Source organism: Mixophyes fleayi, chromosome 4 (genome assembly GCF_038048845.1).
Source record: "Mixophyes fleayi isolate aMixFle1 chromosome 4, aMixFle1.hap1, whole genome shotgun sequence".
Classification (NCBI taxonomy): domain Eukaryota; kingdom Metazoa; phylum Chordata; class Amphibia; order Anura; family Limnodynastidae; genus Mixophyes; species Mixophyes fleayi.
This window is the reverse complement of record NC_134405.1, coordinates 14777453-14804696: the sequence shown is the minus strand read 5'-3', so window position 1 is coordinate 14804696 and position 27244 is coordinate 14777453. Positions and strand designations below refer to the sequence as shown.

Sequence of the window (27244 nt, the reverse complement as noted above, 5' to 3'; positions counted from 1 at the left end):
TAAAATGGTGGCTGACAGTGACATGCTAATGTCACTCCCAGGAGATTAACAACTCCACTCCTGTGTTTTCATCCCTGTACGCTCTCATTTATTTCTGACCAAAGAGGGCAGTCATTGATGAAGTGGGCAGTCATCGCACCACCCACAGAGGCTGTATGTGCCCGCAGATGAGCGGGAGAGACCAGAGACCGGAGAACAGGTAAGTGGGACTCGAGTATAAGTTGAGCGGAGCTTTTTCAGCACAAAAAATGTGCTGAAAAACTCGGCTTATACTCGAGTATATACGATATATATATATATATATATATATATATATATATATATATATATATATATATATATATATTATATATATATATATATATATATATATATACACACATATACATAGACACAGTATATACACATTAATGTAATCAAACTTGCTTCACATCCAATACCTTTTGATCTGCGTGCATTTTTTGATGTTCAACAAATTTAAATTTCTGTGTAAAACATTTCCCACACTCAGAACATGAAAATGGTTTCTCACCTGTGTGAGTTCTCTGATGTCCAACAAGAGATGATTTATGTGTGAAACATTTCCAACACTCAGAACATGCAAATGGTTTCTCACCTGTGTGAGTTCTCTGATGTTCAACAAGATTTGATTTATGTTTGAAACATTTCCCACACTCAGAACATGCAAATGGTTTCTCACCTGTGTGAGTTCTCTGATGTCTAACAAGAGATAATTTACGTGTAAAACATTTCCCGCACTCAGAACATGTAAATTGAGTCTCACCTGTGTGCATTGTCTGATGTTCAACAAGATTTGATTTACATATAAAACATTTCCCACACTCAGAACATGTAAATGGTTTCTCACCTGTGTGAGTTCTCTGATGTCTAACAAGAGATAATTTACGTGTAAAACATTTCCCACACTCAGAACATGTAAACCGTGTCTCACCTGTGTGCGTTGTCTGATGTTCAGAAAGACTTGACTTATGTGTAAAACATTTCCCGCAGTCTGAACATGTAAATGGTTTCTCACCTGTGTGAGTTCTCTGATGTGCAAAAAGAGATAATTTACGTGTAAAACATTTCCCACACTCAGAACATGTAAACTGTGACTCACCTGTGTGAGTTCTCTGATGTCTAACAAGAGATAATTTACGTGTGAAACATTTCCCACACTCAGAACATGTAAACCCTGTCTCACCTGTGTGCGTTGTTTGATGTTCAGCAAGGCTTGATTTATGTGTAAAACATGTCCCACACTCAGAACATGTAAACTGTGTCTCACCTGTGTGAGTTCTGTGACTGTCAACAAGATTTGATTTCTGTGTAAAACATTTCCCACCCTCAGGACATAGAAATATTTCATCATCTGTATGATCTGCACTATACGTAACAATATCTATATTATCAGGAGAATAATCCTCATGATTAAATCGATCAGATGATTTATCTGCTCTGTGAAGTACTGGATGTATATTTAGGGTAGTGGGGTTTCCTCCTGGAGAATCTTGTCGTATGTTAACTTCTGTTTCAAAATCTGTAGATAAAATTAATTTTCTATCTGAGATATTCCTGTGTTTGCATCCATCTGCTGGAAATAAAATAAATGTATGGGTATAGACATTGTAATTTACATTAACATATTATACCCCAAATTATAGTAACATACACTATATGGACAAAAGTATTTGGCCACACCTTTTAATTATTGAATTGAGGTGTTTCAATCAAACCCGTTGCCAGAGGTGTATAAAATCAGCACCTAACCATACAGTCTCCATTTGCAAACATTTGTGCTAAAAAATGGGCTGTTCTGAAGAGCTCAGTGACATCAAGCGTGATACTGTGATAGGATGCCACCTTTGCAATAAGATGGTTCGTGAAATTTCATCCCTGCTGAATATTCCACGGCCAACTGTAAGTGATATTATTAGAAAATGGAAATGTTTAGGAACAACAGCAACTCCACGAAGTGGAAAACCACATAAAATCACACAGCGGGGTCAATGACTGCTAAGGCGCATGGTGCTTAAAAGTCGCCCACACTCTGCTGATTCCAAAGCTGAAGAGTTTTGAACTTTCATTGGCATTAATCTAAGCACAAAAACTGTGCAGCAGGAGCTTAATGGAATGGGTTTCCATGGCCGAGCAGCTGCATGCAGCCCCACATCACCAAGACCGTTGCATGGAGTGGTGTAAAGCACACTGACACTGGATTGTAGAGCAGTGTAAAGGTATTCTGTGGAGCGACGAATCACGCTTCTCTGTATGGCAGTCACATGGGCGAGTCTGAGTTTGGCAGATATCGGGAGAACGTTACCTGCCTGACTGCATTATGCCAGCTATAAAGTTTGTTGGAGGAGAGATAATCGTATGGGTCCGTTTTTCAGGGTTTGGGCTAGGCCCCTTATCTGCAATGAAGGGCAAACTTAATTCTTCAGCATAACAAGCCATTTTGGACAACGCTATGCTTCCAACTTTGTGGCAACAGTTATGGGAAGACCCTTTTCTAATCCAACATGTCTGTGCTCCAGTGCACAAAGAAAGGACTACAAATACATGATTTGATGAGTTCGGTGTGGAAGAACTTGACTGGCCCGCACAGAGCCCTGACCTTAACCCCATCGAAAACTTTTGGGATGAACTGGAAAGGAGATTGCTAGCCAGGCCTTCTCGTCCAACATCAGTGCCTGACCTCATAAATGATCTACAAAATGAATGGGCACAAATTCCCACAGAAACACTCCAACATCTTGTGGAAAGCCTTCCAAGAAGAGTGGAAGCATTTATAGCTGCAAAAGGGGAACAAACTCCATATTAAGGCTTAAGGTATTAAGGTATAAGGTATATTAAGGTACTTTTGCCCATATTGTGTATGTTACTATGAGTAGGTTGAAATGTCCAGCTGTTTAAGTTCAATTTGCAAACTACAAACACTTCATTATAATTATACAACTGAATTACCAAGCACATTGCATAAGCCCAGCCACAGTGACATGCAAAGTGCATCCAGCTTGGACAATTCCAGCTAAAATGCGGACACTGACAAGTAACATTTCCTAATCATACACCTTGCCCAGCCAGCATCCTAGACACTGCCCTCACACACAAACACTGGAGCCTCAAAAGTAGAGTAGACATGCGTGAAATTAGAAGTGAGTCCAGGATATGGGTTTACACTACTCTTAGGTCTCACATCCTTGCACAGAGAATAGGAGAGCATCAGGACAGTTTAGGAGAATGGAGTAGGGCACAGATGGGCAACAACACAAAGTAAAGTATAAGGGCAAAGTACTGTACTGGGTCAGATCAGCAGAATAAAGAGCAATTGTATAGAGCATCCAAGCACGTAGACTGGAGGGGAGATATTGTGCAATGACAGGTGTGTGCAGGCAGGTGGAGTTTGTGTGAAGTGTACTTTGTGATGGGGTGTATGTGATCTTAGAGGAAGGAGAATAATCTCATATTCTACATTAGTATTACACTGATAATATACAGCTGAGGATCAAATATTCATGGCAATTTCACATGTGGTAATACAGAGAGGTGGTGATGGATACTGTCACAGGAGGTAGTGTACAGGAGGTTCATGGGTAATCTCATGGTGTCACTGACATCCCATAAGATACACCAGACAGTGGGCGGAGGAGACTGGTCAGATGTCTGGGCTGGTAGCACACAATGATATGATGTGAGGAGGAGACTGGTCAGATGTCTGGGCTGGTAGCACACAATGATATGATGTGAGGAGGAGACTGGTCAGATGTCTGGGCTGGTAGCACACAATGATATGATGTGAGGAGGAGACTGGTCAGATCTCTAGGCTGGTAGCACACAATGATATGATGTGAGGAGGAGACTGGTCAGATATCTGGGCTGGTAGCACACAATGATATGATTTGAGGAGGAGACTGGTCAGATGTCTGGGCTGGTTGCACACAATGATATGATGTGAGGAGGAGACTGGTCAGATGTCTGGGCTGGTAGCACACAATGATATGATGTGAGGAGGAGACTGGTCAGATGTCTGGGCTGGTTGCACACAATGATATGATGTGAGGAGGAGACTGGTCAGATCTCTGGGCTGGTAGCACACAATGATATGATGTGAGGAGGAGACTGGTCAGATCTCTGGGCTGGTAGCACACAATGATATGATGTGAGGAGGAGACTGGTCAGATGTCTGGGCTGGTAGCACACAATGATATGATGTGAGGAGGAGACTGGTCAGATGTCTGGGCTGGTAGCACACAATGATATGATGTGAGGAGGAGAGTGGTCAGATGTCTGGGCTGGTAGCACACAATGATATGATGTGAGGAGGAGACCGGTCAGATCTCTGGGCTGGAAGCACACAATGATATGATGTGAGGAGGAGACTGGTCAGATGTCTGGGCTGGAAGCACACAATGATATGAAGTGAGAAAGAGAACAGGAGTCTAAAAGGGGCTGATGGCTCCGGGCTCTCCTACTGGACATGTACATTTTCCTCATTAGTTTGTACTGACAGAGGGGAGTGTAGAATAAATGATTGTTTATTACTCACCTGTGCTGATATCTGTAGGGATTTCCTCCTCCTTACACTGCGGATCACCCCTTACATACGTCTCTTCCTCTCCTTCTGTCGTTTCTACTTTAATATCAGTCAAGACGTCACCCTAAATAACCAACAAAACAATAACACCATCATTTTTATTTTATTTTTTAAATCAGGTAAAATTTTATTGCATTTACTTTTTTTTTTTACATTCTAAACAACAAAAAAGCCCACAACATTGGACTTAATCCCCAATTATAACCCACACAGTGTTACAGGTATTATCAAGTAACCATACACAATAGTATCACAAAAGAAAAAACATTGACATTCAGATATACAAGCCAAGGTATACACACCTTCAACAGTTTCAAGATGCAATGAAATAATACAGCGTTGATAATACCGAATATAATCGTTGACCTTAAAGACTTAACAATAGGCGGCTGGATGTCTGCCCCGAGCATTCATTAGGAGAGCTCCACCTCCCTCAACCCTTCCGTAACATATGAGGATATCCTCCACCTGTACCATATTCTTTCATACTTATCCACTAGGTTCCTGCTGGTGTACATGAACCTTTCATGGCCGACTGTATCGTTAACAAGGTCGATCCAGCTACTCAAAGTCGGGCCTTCAGGTGCCATCCATTTCCTAGCTATCACCACCTTTGCCAACATAAGTAACGTGTTGATAAGCAGTCTAATAAGTCTATGGGTTTTTTTGTTTAAGCCCAAACCGAATATAGAGAGTTTTGGAGTCAAGGCCACCACTCCCACCTCCAGTCTTTTAATACAATCCTCCACCTCTCCCCAAAAGGATGAAACCTGCGGACATTCCCAGAGCATATGCCAAAAATCTCCTTTTTCACTCTTACACTTGGGACACAGCACCCTCTGACCCCCACTAAACTTAGAAAGCCGAAGAGGGGTGAGATACGCTCTGTGTAACAGAAAAAACTGGACCTGGCGAAATCTGACTGATGCAGTGACCTCTTTCGGGCTACACAACACCATATATATATCACCATCATTTTAATGTATTTATATGGCGCCACGGAATCCGCAGCGCCGCACAATCAACAAAAAATAAATCAAAAAAATACAGATAAGTAAGGGACAAGAGAAACAATATAATCAGTAAAAATCAATGCAAGAGACAATAGAGAAAGCAACTACATAAAAAGACAACTAGAACAAAGGAAGCTATACAAAAGGGTAGGAGGTAGAGAGAGCCAAACTTGTGAGAGTTACATTAAGAAGATTATGGTAATAAAATATATCATATTTAATAATATCTGATTTAATCATTTGAGATGAAACAGAAGAATATCAGTGTATAAGATCCACACAGCTCTTTTACAGATAATGTAATAAAGTCACTTTGGCATTTAGGTATTTGGCAAGACCCTAAAATGTCATATACCTGATACTTCTGTGGGATAATGGGATTTTCCTGTGTACAATCCTGTGGATAAAGAGGACGGAGATATCTCTGTGGGGTATTTCTGTTACTGGATCCATCTGTAGGAAACAGACACTGATTGAATACATCTCAAACACCCTCACCCTCAACCTTCTAACAATAACAGAAACATGGCTCACACAATCAGACACTGCCTCACCTGCAGCCCTTTCACATGGTGGTCTCCATTTCACCCACACCCCCAGACCTGGAGGCAGACAAGGAGGGGGGGTTGGACTACTTCTCTCCCCACAGTGCACGTTCACAGTTCTACCAAATGTCCCATCACTCACATTCACATCTGTTAAAGTACATGCTGTTAAGGTTTTTAACCCATTCTCTATGCGTATTGCTGTCATCTATCACCCCCCCTGGTCCACACCAATAATTTCTTGAACACTTCTCTGCGTGGCTCCCTCACTTCTTATCCTCTGACATCCCCACCATCATCATGGGTGATATCAACATCCCTATTTCTAATCCACGTTCGAATGCTGCTTCCAAACTACTCTCTCTAACCTCCACACTTGACCTCTCCCAGTGGATTGAATCCGCTACTCATCAGGATGGCCACTGTCTTGATCTTGTTTCTCTAGACTATGCTCAGTTTCTGATTTCCTTAACACTCCTTTCCCCCTCTCGGATCATCACCTTATTAGCTACTCGCTCAACACCTGTTCTTTACCCTCCTTGGTGTCAAACTCTTCCAAGCCTCCTCACAACCGCAGGAATATCAACTCTATTGATCTTCAACAGTTTTCCACCTCTCTTCAACACCTTCTCACCCCAATTTCTACATTCTCTTCCCCTTATCGGGCAGTACCCCATTTGCACCAAACCCTAGCAACTGCCCTGGATCAAGTGGCTCCAGCGACACTACATATTCCGCGTAGACTTTGTGCCAACCGTGGCACACTAAAGTAACACGAACTCTCCAATAACTTTCTCGTAAAGCAGAACGTCACTGGCATAAATCTTGTACCTCTAATGATTTCATCACATATACTGATATCTACCAATCCTATAGAAATGCTCTGGACACTGCTAAACAAACATACTTCCAATCTCTCATCTATGCTCAGACTTCTAACCCCAAACGCCTTTTTAACACATTTAAATCTCTTCTGAATCCTCCCGCCCCAAATCCTCCAACTAACATTAGTGCCCAGGATCTTGCTTCCTATTTCAAGGACAAAATAGATAAGATCAGACTTGAAATGGTATCATCTCCCTCGACAAGCAATTGCCTAAATTCCTTTGCAGCACTCTCTGACACTCTCTCTTCATTTGATCCTACAAATGAAGAGGAAGTTTCTACTCTCTTCTCATCTTCCTACTCTACCTCATGTCCTCTTGATCCCATTCCCTCACAAATTGGTAGGTCCCTGTCTCCTGTGCTCATTCCCCCTCTAACTAAAATCTGTAATCTATCTTAATCTACTGGTATTTTTCCATCACTATTCAAGCATGCAGTGATTACTCCCATTTGAAAAAAACAAAATTCTGACCCTAACTCTCTCGCAAATTACCGACCCATCTCTCAGCTCCCATGCCCCTCCAAGCTTCTCGAGAGAATTGACTACACTCGCCTCACACACTCTCTTACAGCAAACAACCTATTGGATCATCTTCAGTCAGGCTTTCGCTCTCAACACTCCACAGAGACTGCGCTGACCAAGGTTGTCAATGATTTGATCACAGCAAAAAGTAAAAACCATTATTCTCTTCTAATTCTCCTGGATCTCTCTGCTGCATTTGACACTGTTGACCACTCTCTCCTCATATAAATGCTACAATCCCTAGGTCTTGAAGGCACTGTCCTATCCTGGTTCTCATCCTACCTATCTAATCGCTCTTTCAGTGTTAATTTCTCTGGATCCACCATGGCTCCGCTTCCTTTATCAGTTGGAGTACCACAAGGCTCAGTCCTAGGTCCTCTGCTATTCTCTATCTACACCACTTCTCTTGGAAAACTAATAAGCTCCTTTGGATTTCAGTATCATCTCTATGCGGATGATACACAAATCTATCTATCCTCTCCTGATCTTTCACCATCTGTATTGTCTCGCGTTACTGACTGTCTTTCTGCCATTTCATCTTGGATGTCTTCTCACCAACTCAAACTCAATCTTTCAAAAACTGAATTAATAATATTCCCACCCAAAAACAGAAGCTTCCTGTCTGACATTTCTATTTCTGTTGATAACATGACCATAAATCCCACCACGCAAGCTCGCTGCCTAGGTGTAATCCTTGACTCACAACTATCATTTATTCCCCACATCAACTCCATATCCAAATCATGTTACATACATTTAAAGAACATTTCCAGAATACGCACATATCTCACACAAGACACAGCAAAAACCTTAATTCATGCACTTATCTCCCGCATCAACTATTGCAATTCAATCCTTACTGGTCTTCCCAAAGTCAGACTTGAACCCCTACAATTTATTATGCACGCAGCGGCTAGATTGATTTTCCTTGCAAACCGTTCTTCCTCTGCTGAGCCGCTCTGTCAGTCTCTACATTGGTTGCCTGTATTTCAAGGAATCCAATATAAAATTCTTCTACTAACATACAAGTCCATCAACATAATTGCACTGACATACAATTCCTCACTTGTCTCAAAATATCTATATTCAAAGTAGATCTTAGTAAGGCGCTTCACTCAGGTGTGCAGCCGTATAAATACCCCAGAGTCTCCACCAAAAACTCCACAAATATACACAGTAATACACAAAATGTGTATTACTGTGTCTCAAAATATCTCCCTACTCGACACATCCGTTCTGCACAAGATCTGCGTCTCTCTTCCACTCTCATCACATCCTCCCATTCTCGGTTACAGGACTTTTCCGGGCTGCACCCAGTTTGTGGAATTCCCTCCCTCGCACAATAAGACTTTCCTCTAGTCTTCAAACCTTCAAGCGTTCTCTGAAAACCCACCTCTTCAGACAAGCTTATAATATTCCTTATCCACCATCTTAATCTCCCTAGGTTACCCTATTATCACCCTCTACACAGCTAACACAAGACAACAACCCTCTGACCACCATGCCACACACACAGCCCACTCAATACTATTACCTTTGCATTCTAGCTGGTCCATTGTGCAATATGATGTAGCATGTGCACTTGTGTTTCAAACTCCCATTGTCCTATAGATTGTAAGCTTGCGAGCAGGGTTCTCTTACCTCTCTGTCTGTATGTATTACCCAGTATTGTCTTATTAATGTTTGTCCCCAATTGTAAAGCGCTACAGAATTTGCTGGCGCTATATAAATAAATGTTGATGGTGATGATTGTTTACGTAAACAGAATATGTGACTCTTTTATGTAATAAGTGTTTATTACTCACCTGTGCTGATATCTGTAGGGATTTCCTCCTCCTTACACTGCGGATCACCCCTCACATACGCCTCTTCCTCTCCCTCTGTAAATTCTACTTTAATATCAGTCAGGACGTCACCCTAAATAGCCCACAAAACAAGACAAATATATTTAATAATATCTGATCTAATAATTTGTGATGAAACAGGAGAATATCAGTGTATAAGATCCAAACAGCTTTTTATAGATAATATAATGAAATGTCATTTTGGGATTATGTGAGACCAAAAGTCTACCTGATACTCCTGTGGGATAATGGGGTTTTCCTGTGTACAATCCTGTGAATAAAGAGGACGGAGATATCTCTGTGGGGTATTTCTGTTACTGGATCCATCTGTAGGAAACATACATGGACTGATTACATTGTTTACATTAGCAGAAGAAGTGATTCTTTTCTCTAATATATGTTTATTACTCACCTGTAATATCTGTAGGGATTTCTTCCTCCTTACACTGCTGATCACCCCTCACATACGTCTCTTTCTCTCCTTCTATCGTTTCTACCTTAATATCAGTCAAGACGTCAACCTAAATAATAAACAAGACAATAACAATATCATCATCAGCTTAAATTATTAATTTGGCGCCACAGAATCCACAGCGCCGCACAATCAACAATAAATAAACCAAAAAACATACAGATAAGTAAGGGACAAGAGAAACAATATAATCAGTAAAAATCAATGCAAGAGACCATAAAGAAAGCAACTACATAAGAAAACAACTAGAACAAAGAAAGCAATACAAAAAGGATAGGATGTAGAGAGAGCCAAACTTAACATTAATAGGATTATGGCAATAAAATATATCATATCTAATAAGATCCGATTTAATAAATTGAGATGAAACAGAAGAATATCAGTGTATAAGACCCAACACAGTTTTTTTTTACAGATCATAAATTGGAAAATTTACTTTGGTATTTGCTGAGATCCTAAAATGTCGTCTACCTGATACTCCTGCAGAATACTGTGATTTTCCTGTTTACAATTTTGTGAATAAAGAGGACGGGGACATCTCTCTGGGGTATTTCTGTTACTGGATCCATCTGTAGGAAACAGATAGGGACTAAATACATTGTATATATGTGATTCTCAGATGAGTATCTATGTGGCCATCAAAACTATTCTCTACAATAACAGAAATTCTCCTCTTACCCAGTGATGTGAGGATCCGATGATTCTCCATCCTCACGTCCTCCTACAGACCCTTGTGCCCTCCTAAATACTTCCACTCCTGCACAGAGAAATACACAGTGACATCCTGAGACCTTATAGGAATCTGACAACACAATGACACAGTCATCATCCAGACACATCCCCTGGTGTTACTGTATAATGCCCCATTCCCAGCAGTCACCTCTCCAGTCACCAGCTGAATGATCTTGTTGGTCAGTTCCAGGATCTTCTGGTCATTGTTTCTCCCATGTATCAGTGAGTGAGGTTCAGGCACCGTGATGGGGATCTGGGTCCTGCTCAATCCTCCTGACACACTGGGGCAGCTCCTGAGTGTCACACACTCACCAGATCTCTTGATCACTACTGTGTAATCCTGTGTATTGAGAGAGACATTAATAAAAAGGTAAATGAAACCACACGTAGTTAGAATTTTTTTAGGGGTTTATTGTGCAAACTACTGTTTACAACAATGGTCTATTTTACAAATGCAATCCCTATAACATATGTAATGGTTTCCTGTTGTGAACCAACAGTGCTGCTCCTATAGCCCCTCCTCCATGATGATCTCAATCCCCTAATTGTAAAACTTACATCTAAAAATACAACAAAAGCTGCAGATCCCAAAGTCTCATGAATATATTAGTGATAGAAAAACAACATAGTGCTGAGATATATGTACAATGTACTTCATTCATAAACTGTATGACTGATGTACATAGCATCTAACCAATCAGCTCGGCTCTTCACACTCTGACCAATCCTAGCAAAGTCCCTCTGTTTGGTTAGAATGATTGGCTCTAAGCCAGTGATTTACGAGGCGGCTCCTCTGAGGAGCCGTCCTTTTGGCGATCATGTGGGTTTTTCAAATTAACCCTTTGGATTACGAGGACCCCAGATCTAAGTGAGAAACAAAGCTGCGAAAAGGGGGTTTGTGGGGTTTTATTTGTAATAAAGATCATTTTCAATGGCGTCTATTTTTCGGTGTGTTTTTCCAGGTGCACTACAGGTCCCAGTGGGCACTGCATGCCAGGGAATGCTGGTGCTTGTAGTTCCCTGTGTTGATTAATTCTAAACGGGATCAATTCCCAATTATACACTGGAGGCAATAGCAACCTGGTATCCGATACCTTCCTGGTCACACCAATATCACACATCTGTTGCACACTGATCACATTTCACAGGTTTGACTGATCACTATATACATGTCACACACCTGATACACACTGATCACTATACACGTCACTCTGATACCACACACCTAATAGACACAGAGAGCTATACATAGGCCACACATACATCACACACCTGGTATCACTTTACACTGGTATAAGACACCTGAAGGCTGCTGAGAAAGGGTGGTGTACACAAGGTCACACACCCCTAGGCTGCTATCATTAAAACTGCACATGAAGGCCTGGCAGGTGGTTTAGATGTCCCGAATCTTAAGAAATACTTTTATTGGGCTCTCTTAACACAATGTATTCAGTGGCATTCTTCTTCTGGCTCTGGAGTTTGGGTTGATATGGAATCGAACTCGCTTTCCTCTCTCTCCACTTCTACGCTCCTCTGGACCCCACGTTCCCCATGGCCTCCTGAGGCCACTCCCATCTGGTCATTAACTTCATTATAATTTGGTCTTGCTGTAATTGTATTTCTAAATTTATAAATAGACCTGTACATTGTACCCTTGTTTTCCAGTAGGCCCTCACTGTGCGCAAGTCGCAGGATTTGTTCTGGAGCCCTGGACCTTCCCTTCTTAAATATATCTTGGTGGAGATGTCTCCTATCCCCAGCCTAGCTTACACTGGACTCACTTCCCCTCCTGCTGGCATCTATAGATGCTCTCCAGTGGACTGTCCAGACACCCCTTTAATAAATTATGTATATCTGTGAACTGATCCCATTGTTAAAATGGTATAAAACCTTCACTATTGCTGTTATGGATACAGGGTTTAATAATGAAACTCTAGGCCAGGGGTCGGCAACCACCGGCACGCGTGCCAAAAGTGAGACATCGACCACTTCTGTCTGGCACTCCCCAGCTGTTAAACTAAAGAAGCCGAAGATGACTGAAATGGAGCTGTTGTGTGTTTGGTTATCTACGGCTGCTTTAGTGAGGCAGCTCCTGTGGATAATAGATGTGTACTCCAGAGGTAAGTATGAGGCATAGGAGGAACTGAGGGCACAACTACTGGGCATAGGAGGAACTGGGGGCACAACTGTGAGACATAGGAGGAACTGGGGGCACAACTACTGGGCATAGGAGGAACTGGGGGCACAACTAATGGGCATAGGAGGAACTGGGGGCACAACTACTGGGCATAGGAGGAACTGGGGGCACACATATGATGCATAGGAGGAACTGGGGGTACTGCAATTTATCTTTAATGGGTATTTTGGGAAAATTCTTATCAGCAGTGACCGCTCTGTACAATAACCCTCAAGCAATGGTTTCTACAAACCGGATATCCTGCTTTTGGTTATGAAACCCAATCATCCCTCCTGAATCTCTGGAAGGAATTAGACTCTTATGCTGCTCTCGGGCTATAATTCTTCTCTGTGTTTCCTTCCCATCCCCTCTTCCCTCCTACATGGACAGGTCAGGAGTAACAGGGTGGGAGCACCGTGGGCTGGCCTGGGTCAGATCAGGATTCTAAGTAACGTCGCTCACGTGGAGCCGAGACCACAGAGAGGTGGACAGGAATCATTATTATTACTGTGCTATATATATATATATATATATATATATATATATATATATATATATATATACACACATATACACTTCCAGCATCCGGTCCACCCCGGGGATCACTTGGTCAATGAGGTGCCCCTGCAGGATAGAGAGCTTACACCAGAGTTGATATTTCAACTTGCACCATTTGAAAAATCAAAACAAAGCCAAAAAAGATGAAGGCATTCACACTCAGTGCCAGTACTGACCCTATACATTTACCTAAATTATAGGAAACAGCACACACACACAGATAGATATAGATATAGATATAGATATAGATATATATATATATATATATATATAGCATTTATAGGCATGGGAGAATTGGGGAATACATTTTAGGATATACTAATATAGAATTTAAACCAATAGAAAGCCATTTCTGACATGAAAAAAACAATATAAGATTCACCTGGATACAGGAATAGACATTATTGTACATTTTACAAACATATAGAAACATGACTATAACTGGTAATGAGGGTTTAGAGAAACTCTGGCTGTAAACACTTTATATGGAATTTCTATGACACATGACACACAGCAAGGATCAGCTAATCAGCTCTATATCTGCATTTACTAACACATTTCACTATTTGTGGATTTTATTAGGCTGGTTATAATAAAGTTACTCACACACAAAAAATGTAAATAATTTTAAAGCATAGCAATAAAGCAATAAATATTTCTTAAATAGTATCAGTGCATCTCGATTTGCCTTTATTATTTATATATAATGGCCTACATAGAGTGTTATAAATGTATAATGCAAACAAATGGTGTCAGTTTGTATGACTGCAGAAGGGAATCCTGGGGGTATATTTATTTAATATAATTTTTTATTACAGACAATATCTGGTTGGCTTTGTTGTTAATAAAACTGATATTTAAAAAATATGGCATAATGTTGCTTCATAAATATACCCCCTGGTCTTAGTATATTGCGGGTGAGCTGTCCCTGTATATTGAGTGTAAGAGGGAGACTGGGAATGTGGACAGAACATGGGCAGTAGACCCTTTGCTGTACCTACGATGGAATGGGGTCTATACTGTGACAATTACAATGGGGGGGAACAAAGTACAGTCCAACACTTTTGAGAATGACACAGGCATTGGTTTTCACAAAGTCTGCTGCCTCAGTTTTTATGATGCCAATTTACATATACTCCAGAATGTCATGAATAATGATCAGATGAATTGCAATTAATTTCAAAGTCCCTCTTTGCCATGACAATGAACTTTATCCCGAAAACAACATTTCCACTGCATTTCAGCCCTACCACAGAGGCGGGTGGACAAACAAAAACCCACAAATTCTGACACACTCCAAGCATTGATTAGGCAGGAATGGGCGGCCATCAGTCAGTATGTGGCTCAGAAGCTGATTGACAGCATAACAGGGCGAATTGTAGAGGTGTTCAAAAAGAAGGGTCAACATGGCAAATATTTACTCTTTGCATAAACTTAATGTAATTGTCAATAAAAGCATTTGACATTTATGAAATGCTTGTAATGTTACTTCAGTATACCATAGCAACATCTGACAAAAAGGTCTAAAAACACTAAAGCAGCAAACTGTGTGAAAAACAATACTTGTGTCATTGTCTAAACTTGTGTCCATGACTGTATAGTGGGACGGTGCGAGGGGCACTGTGGAGGGTGCAAGGGGCCCTGTGGGACGGTACGAGGGGCCCTGCGGGACGGTGCGAGGGGCACTGTTGGACGGAGCGAGGGGCCCCGTGGGACGGTACGAGGGGCCCTGCGGGACGGTGCGAGGGGCACTGTTGGACGGAGCGAGGGGCCCCGTGGGACGGTGCGAGGGGCCCTGAGGGACGGTGCAAGGGGCCCTGTGGGACAGTGCGAGGGGCACTGTGGGACGGTGCGAGGGGCCCTGTGGGACGGTGCGAGGGGCCCTGAGGGACGGTGCGAGGGGCCCTGTGGGACAGTGCGAGGGGCACTGTGGGACGGTGCGAGGGGCCCTGTGGGACGGTGCGAGGGGCCCCGTGGGACGGCGCGAGGGGCCCCGTGGGACGGCGCGAGGGGCCCCGTGGGACGGTGCGAGGGGCCCTGTGGGATGGGCAGACATGGACCACTCTGTCCTTGTGTAAGAACTGTGTATGTATATGGAGGTGTTTATGGATGTGGATCACATGATAGGTGGGGGGTGAGTGTAGTATTAGGTCTGAGGAATAACCACTGGGGGCTTTGCAGCAGGACACAGTCAGACTGTAACAATGTGATCCTGGCTGTGTCTGCGGGGACTGATGGTGATGAAATGTATGGTGGGAAGGGAGGTGCTGGTGTCTGTGGGGACATAAGATAATAGTCTATGTGATATGTATAAGGGGTGGGAGGGGGATGGATTCTGCTGGCTGCAGCACAATGAGGATTATGTAGCAGCTGATGTGACAGCTCAGCCGCATGTATGAGGTCCTGATGGCCGGGAGGCTGCACATAAACATGGGGTAACTATATGGGGGTAATTCCTGCTGTCTGATATATTATTATTATAGGAGATATTACCTCAGCCTTGTACAGGGCCCGGATGTTGTATATGGACGACTGAGGGCGGCGCTCCAGGTTCAGACATGGCGTCTGAGGAGTACGTGGCCACGCCCCCTATGCAGGGTAAGCGGCGACAATAGTGTGTCTGGGAGACTAAGGGAAAATGGCCGCCGCCTGTATCGAGGACAAGACAGTAATACAATTTATTTTACGATGGTGATTAAACTGTTACAATCAGATTTAGGATGTTCTGTGTTGGAGACATTGTTTATATTTCCCTGCAGATGTCACAGAGCCTCTCCCTGATTGGTTCCTGCTGCTGCTGAGCAGCTCCCACTAGTAGGAGGAGCGTGTACTGCGGGCTCCGCCCCCCGCACTCACCACACCCATCTATGGGCAACTTACTGAGAGACTGGAGGTAATCAGACCTGTAGGAGAATGATATTGTACAAAGGTCTGTGTGTGTCCTGTATGTATGTATGTATGTATGTATGTATGTATGTATGTATGTATGTATGTGTGTGTGTGTGTGTGTATATGTATGTATGTATGTGTGTGTGTATGTGTGTATATGTATGTATGTATGTATGTGTATGTATGTGTGTGTGTATGTGTGTATATGTATGTATGTATGTGTGTGTATGTATGTGTGTGTGTATGTGTGTATATGTATGTATGTATGTATGTGTGTGTATGTATGTGTGTGTGTCCTGTATGTATGTATGTATGTGTGTGTATGTATGTATGTTGTTCCTGTGTGTGTCCTGTATATATGTGTGTGTGTCCTGTATGTGTGTATGTATGTGTGTATGTATGTATGTGTGTGTATGTATGTATGTTGTTTCTGTGTGTGTCATACATATATGTTGTTCTTGTGTATATTACATGTATCATACTTGCCAACTTTAAGAGGCAGCTGTCCGGGAGGGGGTCCGTAGAGGGGGCGTGGCCTCGCGTGATGCGCCGTTAGGCTCCGCCCCTTTCCACCTTAACCCATTTTGGCCAATCGCAGCAGGGGGCGGGGCCACGATGCCCCCATTTGGCTCCGCCCCCGCCATCTTCAACAGCGGCGACTTCGGAATCCGGGATTTTTGCCTGCTCTCTCGGGAGTCCGGGAGAACTCCCAAAAATTCGGGAGTCTCCCGGACATTCCGGGAGAGTAGGCAACTATGACATGTATGTATGTATGTATGTTATTCCTGGTGTATCATGAGGGGGGAGGTAGGTAGACTGGAGATTACTATATAACATCTTACTTGGGAGATAGAAGACTGTCCTCTATTAATTACTACCTAACATAAGGTCTACAAGCTCAATTGCGCCTAAATTAGGGGGTAGACTCTGTATCCTGTCTATCCTAATAGGAGAGCAGCAGAGATTGTTATTGAGCCCCCAAAATCATTACTGCAAAACTATGTTAAAGTCTTCAAATATTCATGGGTTTTTCTAGCAGAAAAATAATGATCTATAGATCGAGCAACAAGGTGAACGCTGATGCGCGTTTCGCTAGTAGCTTTATGGAGGCTGTCTGTTTGATAGTAATCTTTTACACACAAGTTATATAATTTATGGTGTAATGAGAGATCATGTTCCACCACTGGCTTTTTTGATACACCAATATAAGCACAATTTTTAAATCACCCTAATTCACTGTATGTTACACACATCACGAATTTTGGTTTGTAAATAATTTTGCTAGCCCTTAGTGATCAGAATAAATGCCTCTCTTCCCCCCCCCCCCCCTTTTTCCTTACTGTGCCTCTCTTCCCCCCTTTTTCCTTACTGTGCCTCTCTTCCCCCCTTTTTCCTTACTGTGCCTCTCTTCTTTCCTTTTTCCTCATAGTGTGCCTTTCTGCTAGAGATGAGCGCACTCGGATTTCTGAAATCCGAGCCCACCCAAACGTTGCGGATATGAGACAGATCCGGGTATTCCCGCCAATTGCAAAACTGAAACCGAGGCTCTGAGCCATAATCCCGCTGTCGGATCTCGCAATACTCGGATCCTATAAATTCCCCGCTAGTCGCCGCCATCTTCACTCGGGCATTGATCAGGGTAGAGGGAGGGTGTGTTAGGTGGTCCTCTGTCCTGCTATATCTCGTGCTGTTCAGTTCTGTGCTGTGCTGTGCTGTGTTCTGCTCAGTCCAGTGGTGCTGTGTCCTGTGCTCTGTCCTTCTGAGTTCAGTGGTGCTGCTGGGTCCTGTGCTGTGTCCTGTTCAGTCCAGTGGTGCTGTGTCCTGTGCTCTGTCCTTCTAAGGGCATTGTTATTTCCCCATTATTCCCAAGTTATAAAAAAAATTAAAAAAACGTTATAACATTTTTTTTTTATAAAAAAAAGAAATTAAAAAAAATTATCCAAAAACAATCCTGCAGTAGAAGTCCATTAATACTGCAATATTACAAAGTTCACTGATTCTGCAGTATAAGTCCATTGGTACTGCTATATTACAAAGTTAACTGATTCAGCAGTATAAGTCCAGTGGTACTGCAATATTACAAAGTTCACTTGAAAGCTTAAGCCTTTAAATGAAGTCAATTTTTCATTGCACGAATATTTGCAACAGGGACAGTTTTTTTGTTAACAAAGTCAACAAATAACACTTCGACCCTGTCTGTCTTTCACATACTTGATGGGATCTCAATGATGAATGCTACGTACCATGGTCGTCTAAAACAAGAGTTATTGACGTGCTATAACTACTGTAGTTTTTATAAATTATAAACACTACACTTGAAAGTTGGAGGAGGTATTGTGGCCCCGGTACCAAATTGGGTACCGGAGCCACTCCACTATGCAGTCCAGATAGAGGCGTATCAGATATTATACAACGTTGACTGTTGCTGCCAAATCATAAATTAATGAAAATGACCTGCCATCGTCAAAAACAAGAGGTATTGACACGCTCGAACTACACCCTGTATATGCTGCAGAGGATGTAGGAGCAGGCAGCTGTGCAGTGGAATTCAGACCATTTGAAGACGGAGGTATTGTGGCCCCGGTACCAAATTGTGTACCGGGACCACTGCACTATGCAGTCCAGAAAGCTACCTCGGTGAAACGTTTTGGACTAAAAACAATATTGTGAGGTGTTCAGAATAGACTGGGAATTAGTGGAAATGATTGTTATTGAATGTTATTGAGGTTAATAATAGCGTAGGAGTGAAAATAAACAAAAAAAACTTGATTTTAACACTTTTTATGTTTTTTTCAAAATAAATCCGAATCCAAAACCTTAAATCCGAACCAAAACCTTTCGTCAGGTGTTTTGCGAAACAAATCCGAACCCAAAACCTCAAGCAAATCCGAATCCAAAACACGAGACACCAAAAGTGGCCGGTGCACATCCCTACTTTCTGCGTTATTCCCCCTTTTTTAAACTTACCTTTCTATTAGCTTCTTTCTTTTCTTCTCTTTTCTTCTCTTCTGTCTTCTTGTTTCTTTCTTGGTCCTCTCTGCGCTGTTCCTCACTGAATGACAGGCGTGACTTGATGACGTCACGCCTGTCATTCAGTGTTAACAGTGTAGAGAGGAAGGAGGAGGGACGCCGGCGCCGCGATAAAGTGAGTACTGTATATCTATTTTTTTTTTTATTACCCTGCTCCCCGCACCAACGAAGGGGCGGAGCCCCGAACCCGCCCACTGTTGGTCTTACAGATATATATCCACCCCTGACAAGAACTTACACTGCCAGGAGGCGTGGCCACATGCTCTCTCAGATGCCATCTTAGAACCTGGAAAGCTACATCCCAGCCCTGTACAGTTCGGAGGTAATATCTCCCTATAATAATATATCAGACAGTGGGAATTACCCCCATAGTGTTACCCCATGTTTATGTGTAGCCTCCCGGCCATCAGGACCTCATACATGCGGCTGAGCTCTCACATCAGCAGCTACATAATCCTCATTGTTCTCCGTGCGGCAGTCAGCAGAAGGCTGTTAGTAATAGCAGAGCTGGTTATTATAATGGCAGAGATGTGAGGGGCTCACACACCATTACTAGCCCATATTGGAATTAATCTGCATGAGGAGTCAGAGCACCCTAATCATTTACATTTCATATAATTGAAGGCAGAAAAATATCTCAATTTCTGGAATGAATTTTAAACCAAAAATTTTCCAGAAATCCCCAGATTTCAATTGGAACACAATGCACCAAATAGGTGTCGGTGACAGCCAAGACACCTGACCACAAGAGGCCCGTTGGAAGCCGTACCGTATTGTGTGAGGTCACTTAGCAGTCTTATGAAGCTGGATCAGAGGAACTTCTGAGAAACACTGACGAGGGCTCTACGGCTCATGAAAAGAGGTCACACAGGGCCTCATGTAGAATTGGATACATCTTGCCTCCAAAATGCAGATGTAAAATGTGTCCTAAAAAAAAAATGCATTTTACATAGTATGCAAGGTATCTTAAGATCGCTGCGACTGCATACTATGTATAATACACGGATGCTGGAGGAAGATACACGTTATATGCGTAATTTAAGCTTATCATGCGGTAGAGAGACGGACGTCATCATCAAGTTGATGGTGATGACTGGCATTTCAATATGTTTCTTTTTAATAATTAAAAAATAACAAAAACACAACCCCTATCCTAGCTGTAACTGTTTTCTATATATACTGTCTTAGTGTATGCATGTGCACTGCGCACCAACCCCACCTTCCCCCATCATAATGGAAGGTGTTCTATAGGAGCAGCATCACTCCTTCACAATAGCCCACTGTTACATATGTTATAGCGGTCGTATTTGTAAAATAGATCATTATTGTATATGTTGCACAATTAACCCATAAAAAAGAGGATTTTTACTCATTGTAAAATCTGTTTCTCTGACTCCATTGGGAGATACTGCGTTACATTGGGGTATAGTAGGACTAGGAGATCTGGCACTTATCATACTTGTTGATTACACACTCCTCCCCGACTATGCCCGTCCTCTGTAACAGGAAACTCAATTTTGTATAACCAAGCCAAGAAGAAGACCAACAAGGCAAAAACCAGAACCAGGTTACTGAACAGAACAGAACCTATTTCACTCTGGTGATTAGGTTCCTTTTCTGGATTCACGTATTGGCTCCAATAATATACTGTATTACACTATTGTGCGCGTCCACTTCCATCTTTTTTAGATTTTTTCCTGCTACACCGCTTGATTTAGAGGATTGGCAGCCGCCCGCACAGGGGAAGTGTGACATATGAAGGAACCAGTTCAAGATATTGGACTTTACTAATATAATATTACTGGTACAGTGTCATAGCGCCGTTTGTATCTATTTTGTGCATGGATATATATACATTCAGTGTTACAGAGAGAACAATAGAGATGACGTGGCTTGCTTCTATAGGTCCAGACTTTGGGTGGTTCCAGGGTAAACAGGTTATAGGCTAGTTCACACTAAAGAATCCAAAGGTGGGGGTCATCTCTCCAGGGGATGGGCTCCTTTCTTCTCGCCTGACTCTCCAGTTACAATGAGTCTATTAGCATTTTATGTCAGTATCATATTAAAGGTTTATTCCCTAACATCAATAACTAGAGTATGCAATGTGCGATATCTTCGCCGACTGCACCGGACAGCTGCTGATGTAAAGGGGATTTCCTTTAGCCTGAACCTTAAATAACACTGAGGTGTACATATAATCATAGCATATAAACTAATATTTAACTAACTACTATCTGCTCATAAATTACTGTGTAACGGAACCAATATGAATATGAATTATATAAATAACTAAATGTTGTAATGCGAGTGTGTGCGTATTTTACCGTGCGATCGCCGTATGCCACGTGTAGCGTGGCATACTGCGTGCAATCAGCCAATAAACCAATATACTTTCGTTCATCCAATTATACGACTTCGACAGTTCCACCCTTTGATAGTAGAATAAACTATCACCTTAAAGATGTTATATGCAGGATCTCAGTACCATGTTTCATTGCTATGTAATGCAAGTCCCCCTTGGTGTATGACCACGCTGTTTGTAGATCTAAACAAGTTATCATAAGAGAGTGTCTTAATCCTCAAAACAACTTCTTCTTTTACTATAGACCATTTAGTTCTGGAGCTTGGAGATAACCTTTTGTATGCCCTCTAAGGGTGCAATAAAACACGTAATACATTATTTGGAAAGGTACAAAGTACAATATAACATGTATCAGTTATACAGAATACTACAGTTCTTCAAGTTTAACAGGTTCATCTGTCCAACGCATGTCTTTAAGCTCAGAATATATTTAAACACTTCATGTTCATCAATAGCATCATCCTATGTCTATCAATAATGTCATATGCAATCTCCTTCAGCTTGCGTTAATATACACACTTCTAATAATGTCATCAGTTCTTTTCATCAACACTTGTGGGCGGGCTATTGTCTGTTCGTTCTTCACAGTCTCCCAATACTCAGGTTTCTTTGTGCGTGAAATAGCGGTTGGCTTGCCAAACATTGGGAGACTCCAGATTAAGGGACCTAGGTGTTGTACTTTTCCCCTAGGGACCTCCCACCCATAATTCGGGTACCTCAAGGATATTTAGTGGAAAGAGAATTAGTCCTACTTGATATAATCACTGAGGCACGTGAGAGCACACCCAGCACTTTGTTTGGTCTAAAACCTTACCCTCCCAAGAATGATAATCATTCTCAAGGATGCCTGCTCAAGTCCGAATATTACTGGACTGACATCGCTGGGTGTACCTCTTTTTTTTAACTATGGGGTCACCGTACTTACGGACGTAATGCTACTCAGACAATAGCCCCTCGCACTTTCTCCAAGCTCCAAGGTTTCCAAATTTTCCTTTACCCTTGAATTGAATAGAGTAATTGACTGGACTGCTTATGCTACTAACTTCTCCATCCCCAATTCCTCAACATCCTTACCTGAACCAGCCTCTGTCACCTGCTAATAATTAAAAGAATTGACCGTCCTGAGAAGAGAATGAAATGAGAGAACACAAATAAGGGAAAAACTACAACTTCATGCTGGACAACTGTCTTAGCCTTTGGCTCAGGTGCTACTAACTGCATTCGAGGCCTTCCAGAACAGATATCTTTTTCAGACTCTTCCGGTGAGGGTTCCCGACTCTGTGTTTAGAGATTTGCATTCCTCCTTCCTAAAGTTTATATGGCGTGCCAAGCCCCCTAGAATCTTGATAGTAGTGCTCAAAAAGCCCAGGGCTCGGGGAGGCAGAGGCTTTCCAGACATTACATTTTATTATTTGGCATCCCATCTGACCCAGGTGGCGGTAACCTATGCCCCTTACCAGTCCATAGCATGGGTGGACCTGGAAGCCCACTATGTTCGGGTCCCTTCTATGGCATCACTTTGGGGCCTGGACAATACAGATAGACCACCAGCGGCCTCCTCTCTTCAATCTCTTAAATTCTGTTTGTCCCTTTGGGACTCATGCCGGGTCAAATATAAATTGTCCTCACCTATCTCACCTCTGACTCCTCTTTGGGGCCACCCTCCTGGCAATTCAACACAGCAATTTAAAATTTCGATGAGAGCAGGAATATGGGTGGTTTCGGACCTGGCAGTCAATCAAACTTGGGCTTCTATGTCGGAACTTCATCACAGTTTTGAACCGTTTCGTCCGCTTTTTTTTCAGTGCTTCCAGCTCCGACACTTCGCCATGTCAATGCCCCTCCAGGAGGTTCTCCGGGCCCTTACCTCCTTTGAATATATGTGTCTACATTCCCCTCTCACTAAAGGGATGATTTCCAGGATCTATAATTGGCTCATAGACTATACTTTTGATACCCCAGGCCAACATGAGCGGGAATGGGAAAATGACCTGGGACCTCCTCCAGATGACTCATGCTGGGAGGAGATCAGGGAGAGGATTGCCAAGAGCTCGATCTCTACATTAATTAAGGAAACAGCCTACAAAGTGTACTATAGGTGGTACTATACTCCTGATAAGCTGTCTCGAAATGTTTCCTACGGCCACTCAGTGCTGCTGGCGGGAATGTGGCCAGAGAGGTACGATGCTACATATATGGTGGACCTGCCCTCGCATAGTTCCTTTTTGGAACATGGTTCTTACACTTATAAAATCTGTGTCAGAACAACAGATAAATAATGTCATTCCTTCTCTCTCGCCCTATACCTGATGAAAGCGCGCCTTCTAACAAGCTTATCTCCCATATATTGGCAGCTGCTAAATCCCTAATAGCAAAACATTGGAAAGACCCTAGGGCTCCCTCTATGCAGGAATTACGGTTCTACATAGGGCATGTCGCAAGCATGGAGAGTATAACGTGCTACCTTCATGATAAATTATATAATTTCGATAGGGTGTGGGCCCCATGGTTTTTACTGGAAAGCCGCAGCTGTCTATCCAGTACGGCTCCCTCTCCCGCAGATGGAATATAGCTCTTGGGCCGCCTCCGGATCCCCTAGGCTGGATACGGCGTGCTGCTGGTGAGTAACGTTTGTATGCTATTTTTCTTTTTGGTAGCGAATGCAATAGTGTGGCCTAGGTTTTCCTAGCAATGTTCCAAGTTTACTTATTTATTTATTAGCGAAATTGTAAACAGTACTTGTGCCTTTCTACCTCCCATCCCTCCTTCCTCTTTCACCCTCCCCTTGCCCCCATTCTCCACCGATATAACTGTACAAAATTCAGAGGTGACACTTTGAATACTAATACTTTTATGTCAAATATGTTGATTGTATTTTTCCTGTCGTTTCCTCTTTAAACAAAGAGTTTGAAAAAAAAGAAAAAGAAAAGAGGTGTCTTAAATAATGCAACCAATAAAGGGCGTTGACCAATAGAAGTGAATGGTAGCTCTCAAAAGAATGGGCAGCGCATGCACAGACTGAAATCATAAATGGCGCTGAGATCACAACAGAGGACCCCCTAGATGAGTGACCCGGGACTTGACCATGTGATTTGCTGGCCTGGAATGTAATAGGGACACTGCTGTTGGGGACATACCAAAGCTGCCCCTAAGAGAGGGTTCGCTCTGGAATGGCTAAGCGCAACACCTTGCCTCCAAAGCTCGCATCCGCAGATACAAAACCCTGCAACCTGTAGGATTTTGAGGAAGTATGGACAGACGACCACGTAATCGCTCGGCATAACTGCTCCACCAAAGCTCCGTAACGTGCCACACAAGATGCGCCCACAGCCCTGGTGGAATGCGCTTTCAAGGCATCTGGCACAGAGTGAGAGTCTTGGACATAAGCCAACCGAATTGTTGAAGTGATCCAACGAGCAATGGACCGCATAGAAGCGGTCCAGTACCTCTTATGCATGTCACAGAGAATGAAGAGTTCTTTAGTCTTCCTAACAGAAACCGTACGATCCACATAACACCGAAGGGCACGAACAACGTCCTGCAAAGTGTCATCTGAAGACGTAGAAGGATGGAATGCTGGAACAACAGTTTCCTGATTCAAATGCAACCAGGACACCACCTTTGGAACAAAGGGTTTAGTGCGGAGGGCCGCTCTATCCTCGAGAAAAAACGAGAACGGTAGATTGCAGCAAAGCGCTTCCAGCACCTACACATGCCGAGCAGAAAGCAATGGCTAAAAGAACTCCACCTTCCAAGTAACATGGTGTAGATCCACCGACTCCAAACGCTCAAAGGGGACATTAGTGAGGGGCCTCACCACAAGCTTGAGATCCCAAGGTGCCACTGAATGTACAGAGGGCAGCTGAACGTGTAAGATGCCCTGAAGGAATGTCTGTACCTCTGGTAAGACTGCGAAAATATATTGAGAGCGTAGAAACCTGCACCTTAAGTGAACCCAGACGGTGTCCTTTATCTAGATCCACCTGTAAAAAGTAAATGGCAAAGACTAAACCTGGAAGTGTTACAAACCTATGATTCACACCAGAAGATATATAACTGATCTTCCATACCTGATAGTAAATGGCCAAAGAAGAAGGTTTTCATGCTCTGATCATGGTTCTCACACACCCTGCAAGAACCCTCTCGCCCTGACAATCAAGGTCTCAACATCCACACCATCAAAGTCAGCTGATCTAAATATTGGCAAAGAAGAGGACCCTTAGCGAGCAGGTCCGGATGACGTGGTAGACAGAAGAGAGGCGCCACCGCCATTTTCCGAATGTCTGAGATCCATGTCCTGCGTGGCCAATTGGGTGCCACCAGAATTGCGGGAACGCATTCTCTTTTTAAATTTTTTATCACCTGTTGGAGCATGGGAGACAGAGGAAACAGATACATAAGTCTGAAGTGCCAAGGTATTGTTGTATAACCCGCTCAAGGATCTTTTGATTTTGAGCAGTAAAGAGGAACCTGAAAATTCCGTTGGGATGCTATAAAATCGATGTCTGGCGTCCCCCAACGCTGCACCAGTAAGGCAAACACCTCTTTGTGGAGAGACCATTCCAAGGGGGGGCACCTGGTGACGACTGAGAAAGTTGGTTTCCCAATTCTCCACGCCTGGGATGAAGATGGCCGAAAGTATATTATTCCGCCCCAGACATGATTCTGGTTGTCTCGTTCATTGCCATGAAAATGCGAGTCCCCCCCTGGTGATTTAGTGATTGAATTTTCAAGGATTTCCCGCTTAGGAACCGTTGCCTCTGAAATAATGCTCAGTGAACTGCCCTTAGTTCCAGGAAATTGATGAGTAGAGTGGTCTCCTGATGGGACCAGAGACCCTGAAATCATAGAATCCTGATGACTGCACCCCAACTGGATAGACTGGTGTCTCTGGTGACCAGGGTCCAGGTCCATTTGCAAAAGAACAGTCCCTTTTCTAGATTTTGTCTGTTCAGCGACCATGAGTGGGAGAAGCATGTGGCTCTGGAAAGTCTGATGATCTGCATGTCCAAATGTTCATGGGAGTCATTTTTGAAGAATCTCTCTCTGGAGAGTACGAGAATGGAATTGTGCAAAGGGAACCCCGCGAACACAGATAGCATAGATCCCAACAACTTCATACAACAGAGAAGAGATGCTTCCCTTCGAACCATGAGCGTCCTGGTATTTGACCATGCATACCTGTTTGTTGAGAGTGCAAGTTTAAGATGGGACGGAATGACCATCGGGGTTGGGAACCAGGAAGAGGATTTAGAAAAAACCCTTGTCTCTTTCCTGCTGTGGGACAGGGACAATTACTCCGGGCAACAGAAGCTTCCTGATGGCATCCTAAAGTGACTTGCGGCCTGCAAGTGAAGTAAACGAGTCCCCACCACAGTATGCTGGAGTGGGATCCTGTCATGCCACAGCCTTGTCCCCTGGTCTGGGGGTTCCATGTCTTGCCGATCTTCGATCTCTGTGGTGTGCTCTTCTTGGAGCAGAGGACTGTCCGCTAGAAGGAGTTTCCCGACCACTCCTGTAGGAACGAAAGGACCGACACTAGAACTGCTTGAGTTTAGTTGAGCTGAAGGATAGGTACTCTTGCCTCCTGTAGCCACCTGAATAACCTCTTCTAATTC

At 43.0% G+C, this 27244-nt stretch overlaps 1 protein-coding gene across 1 annotated transcript; it reads right to left on the bottom strand.

Moving 5' to 3' along the window:
• Window positions 1-334: 334 nt before the first annotated feature.
• LOC142150424 (uncharacterized) lies at window positions 335-25898 on the bottom strand. Its single transcript, XM_075205616.1, is given in 10 exon segments — window positions 335-1594; window positions 4550-4661; window positions 5966-6063; window positions 9369-9480; window positions 9637-9734; window positions 10558-10951; window positions 24764-24983; window positions 25073-25178; window positions 25525-25609; window positions 25803-25898. Coding segments are annotated over 10 exon segments (2499 nt in total). The 3' UTR covers window positions 335-416.
• Window positions 25899-27244: the final 1346 nt, after the last annotated feature.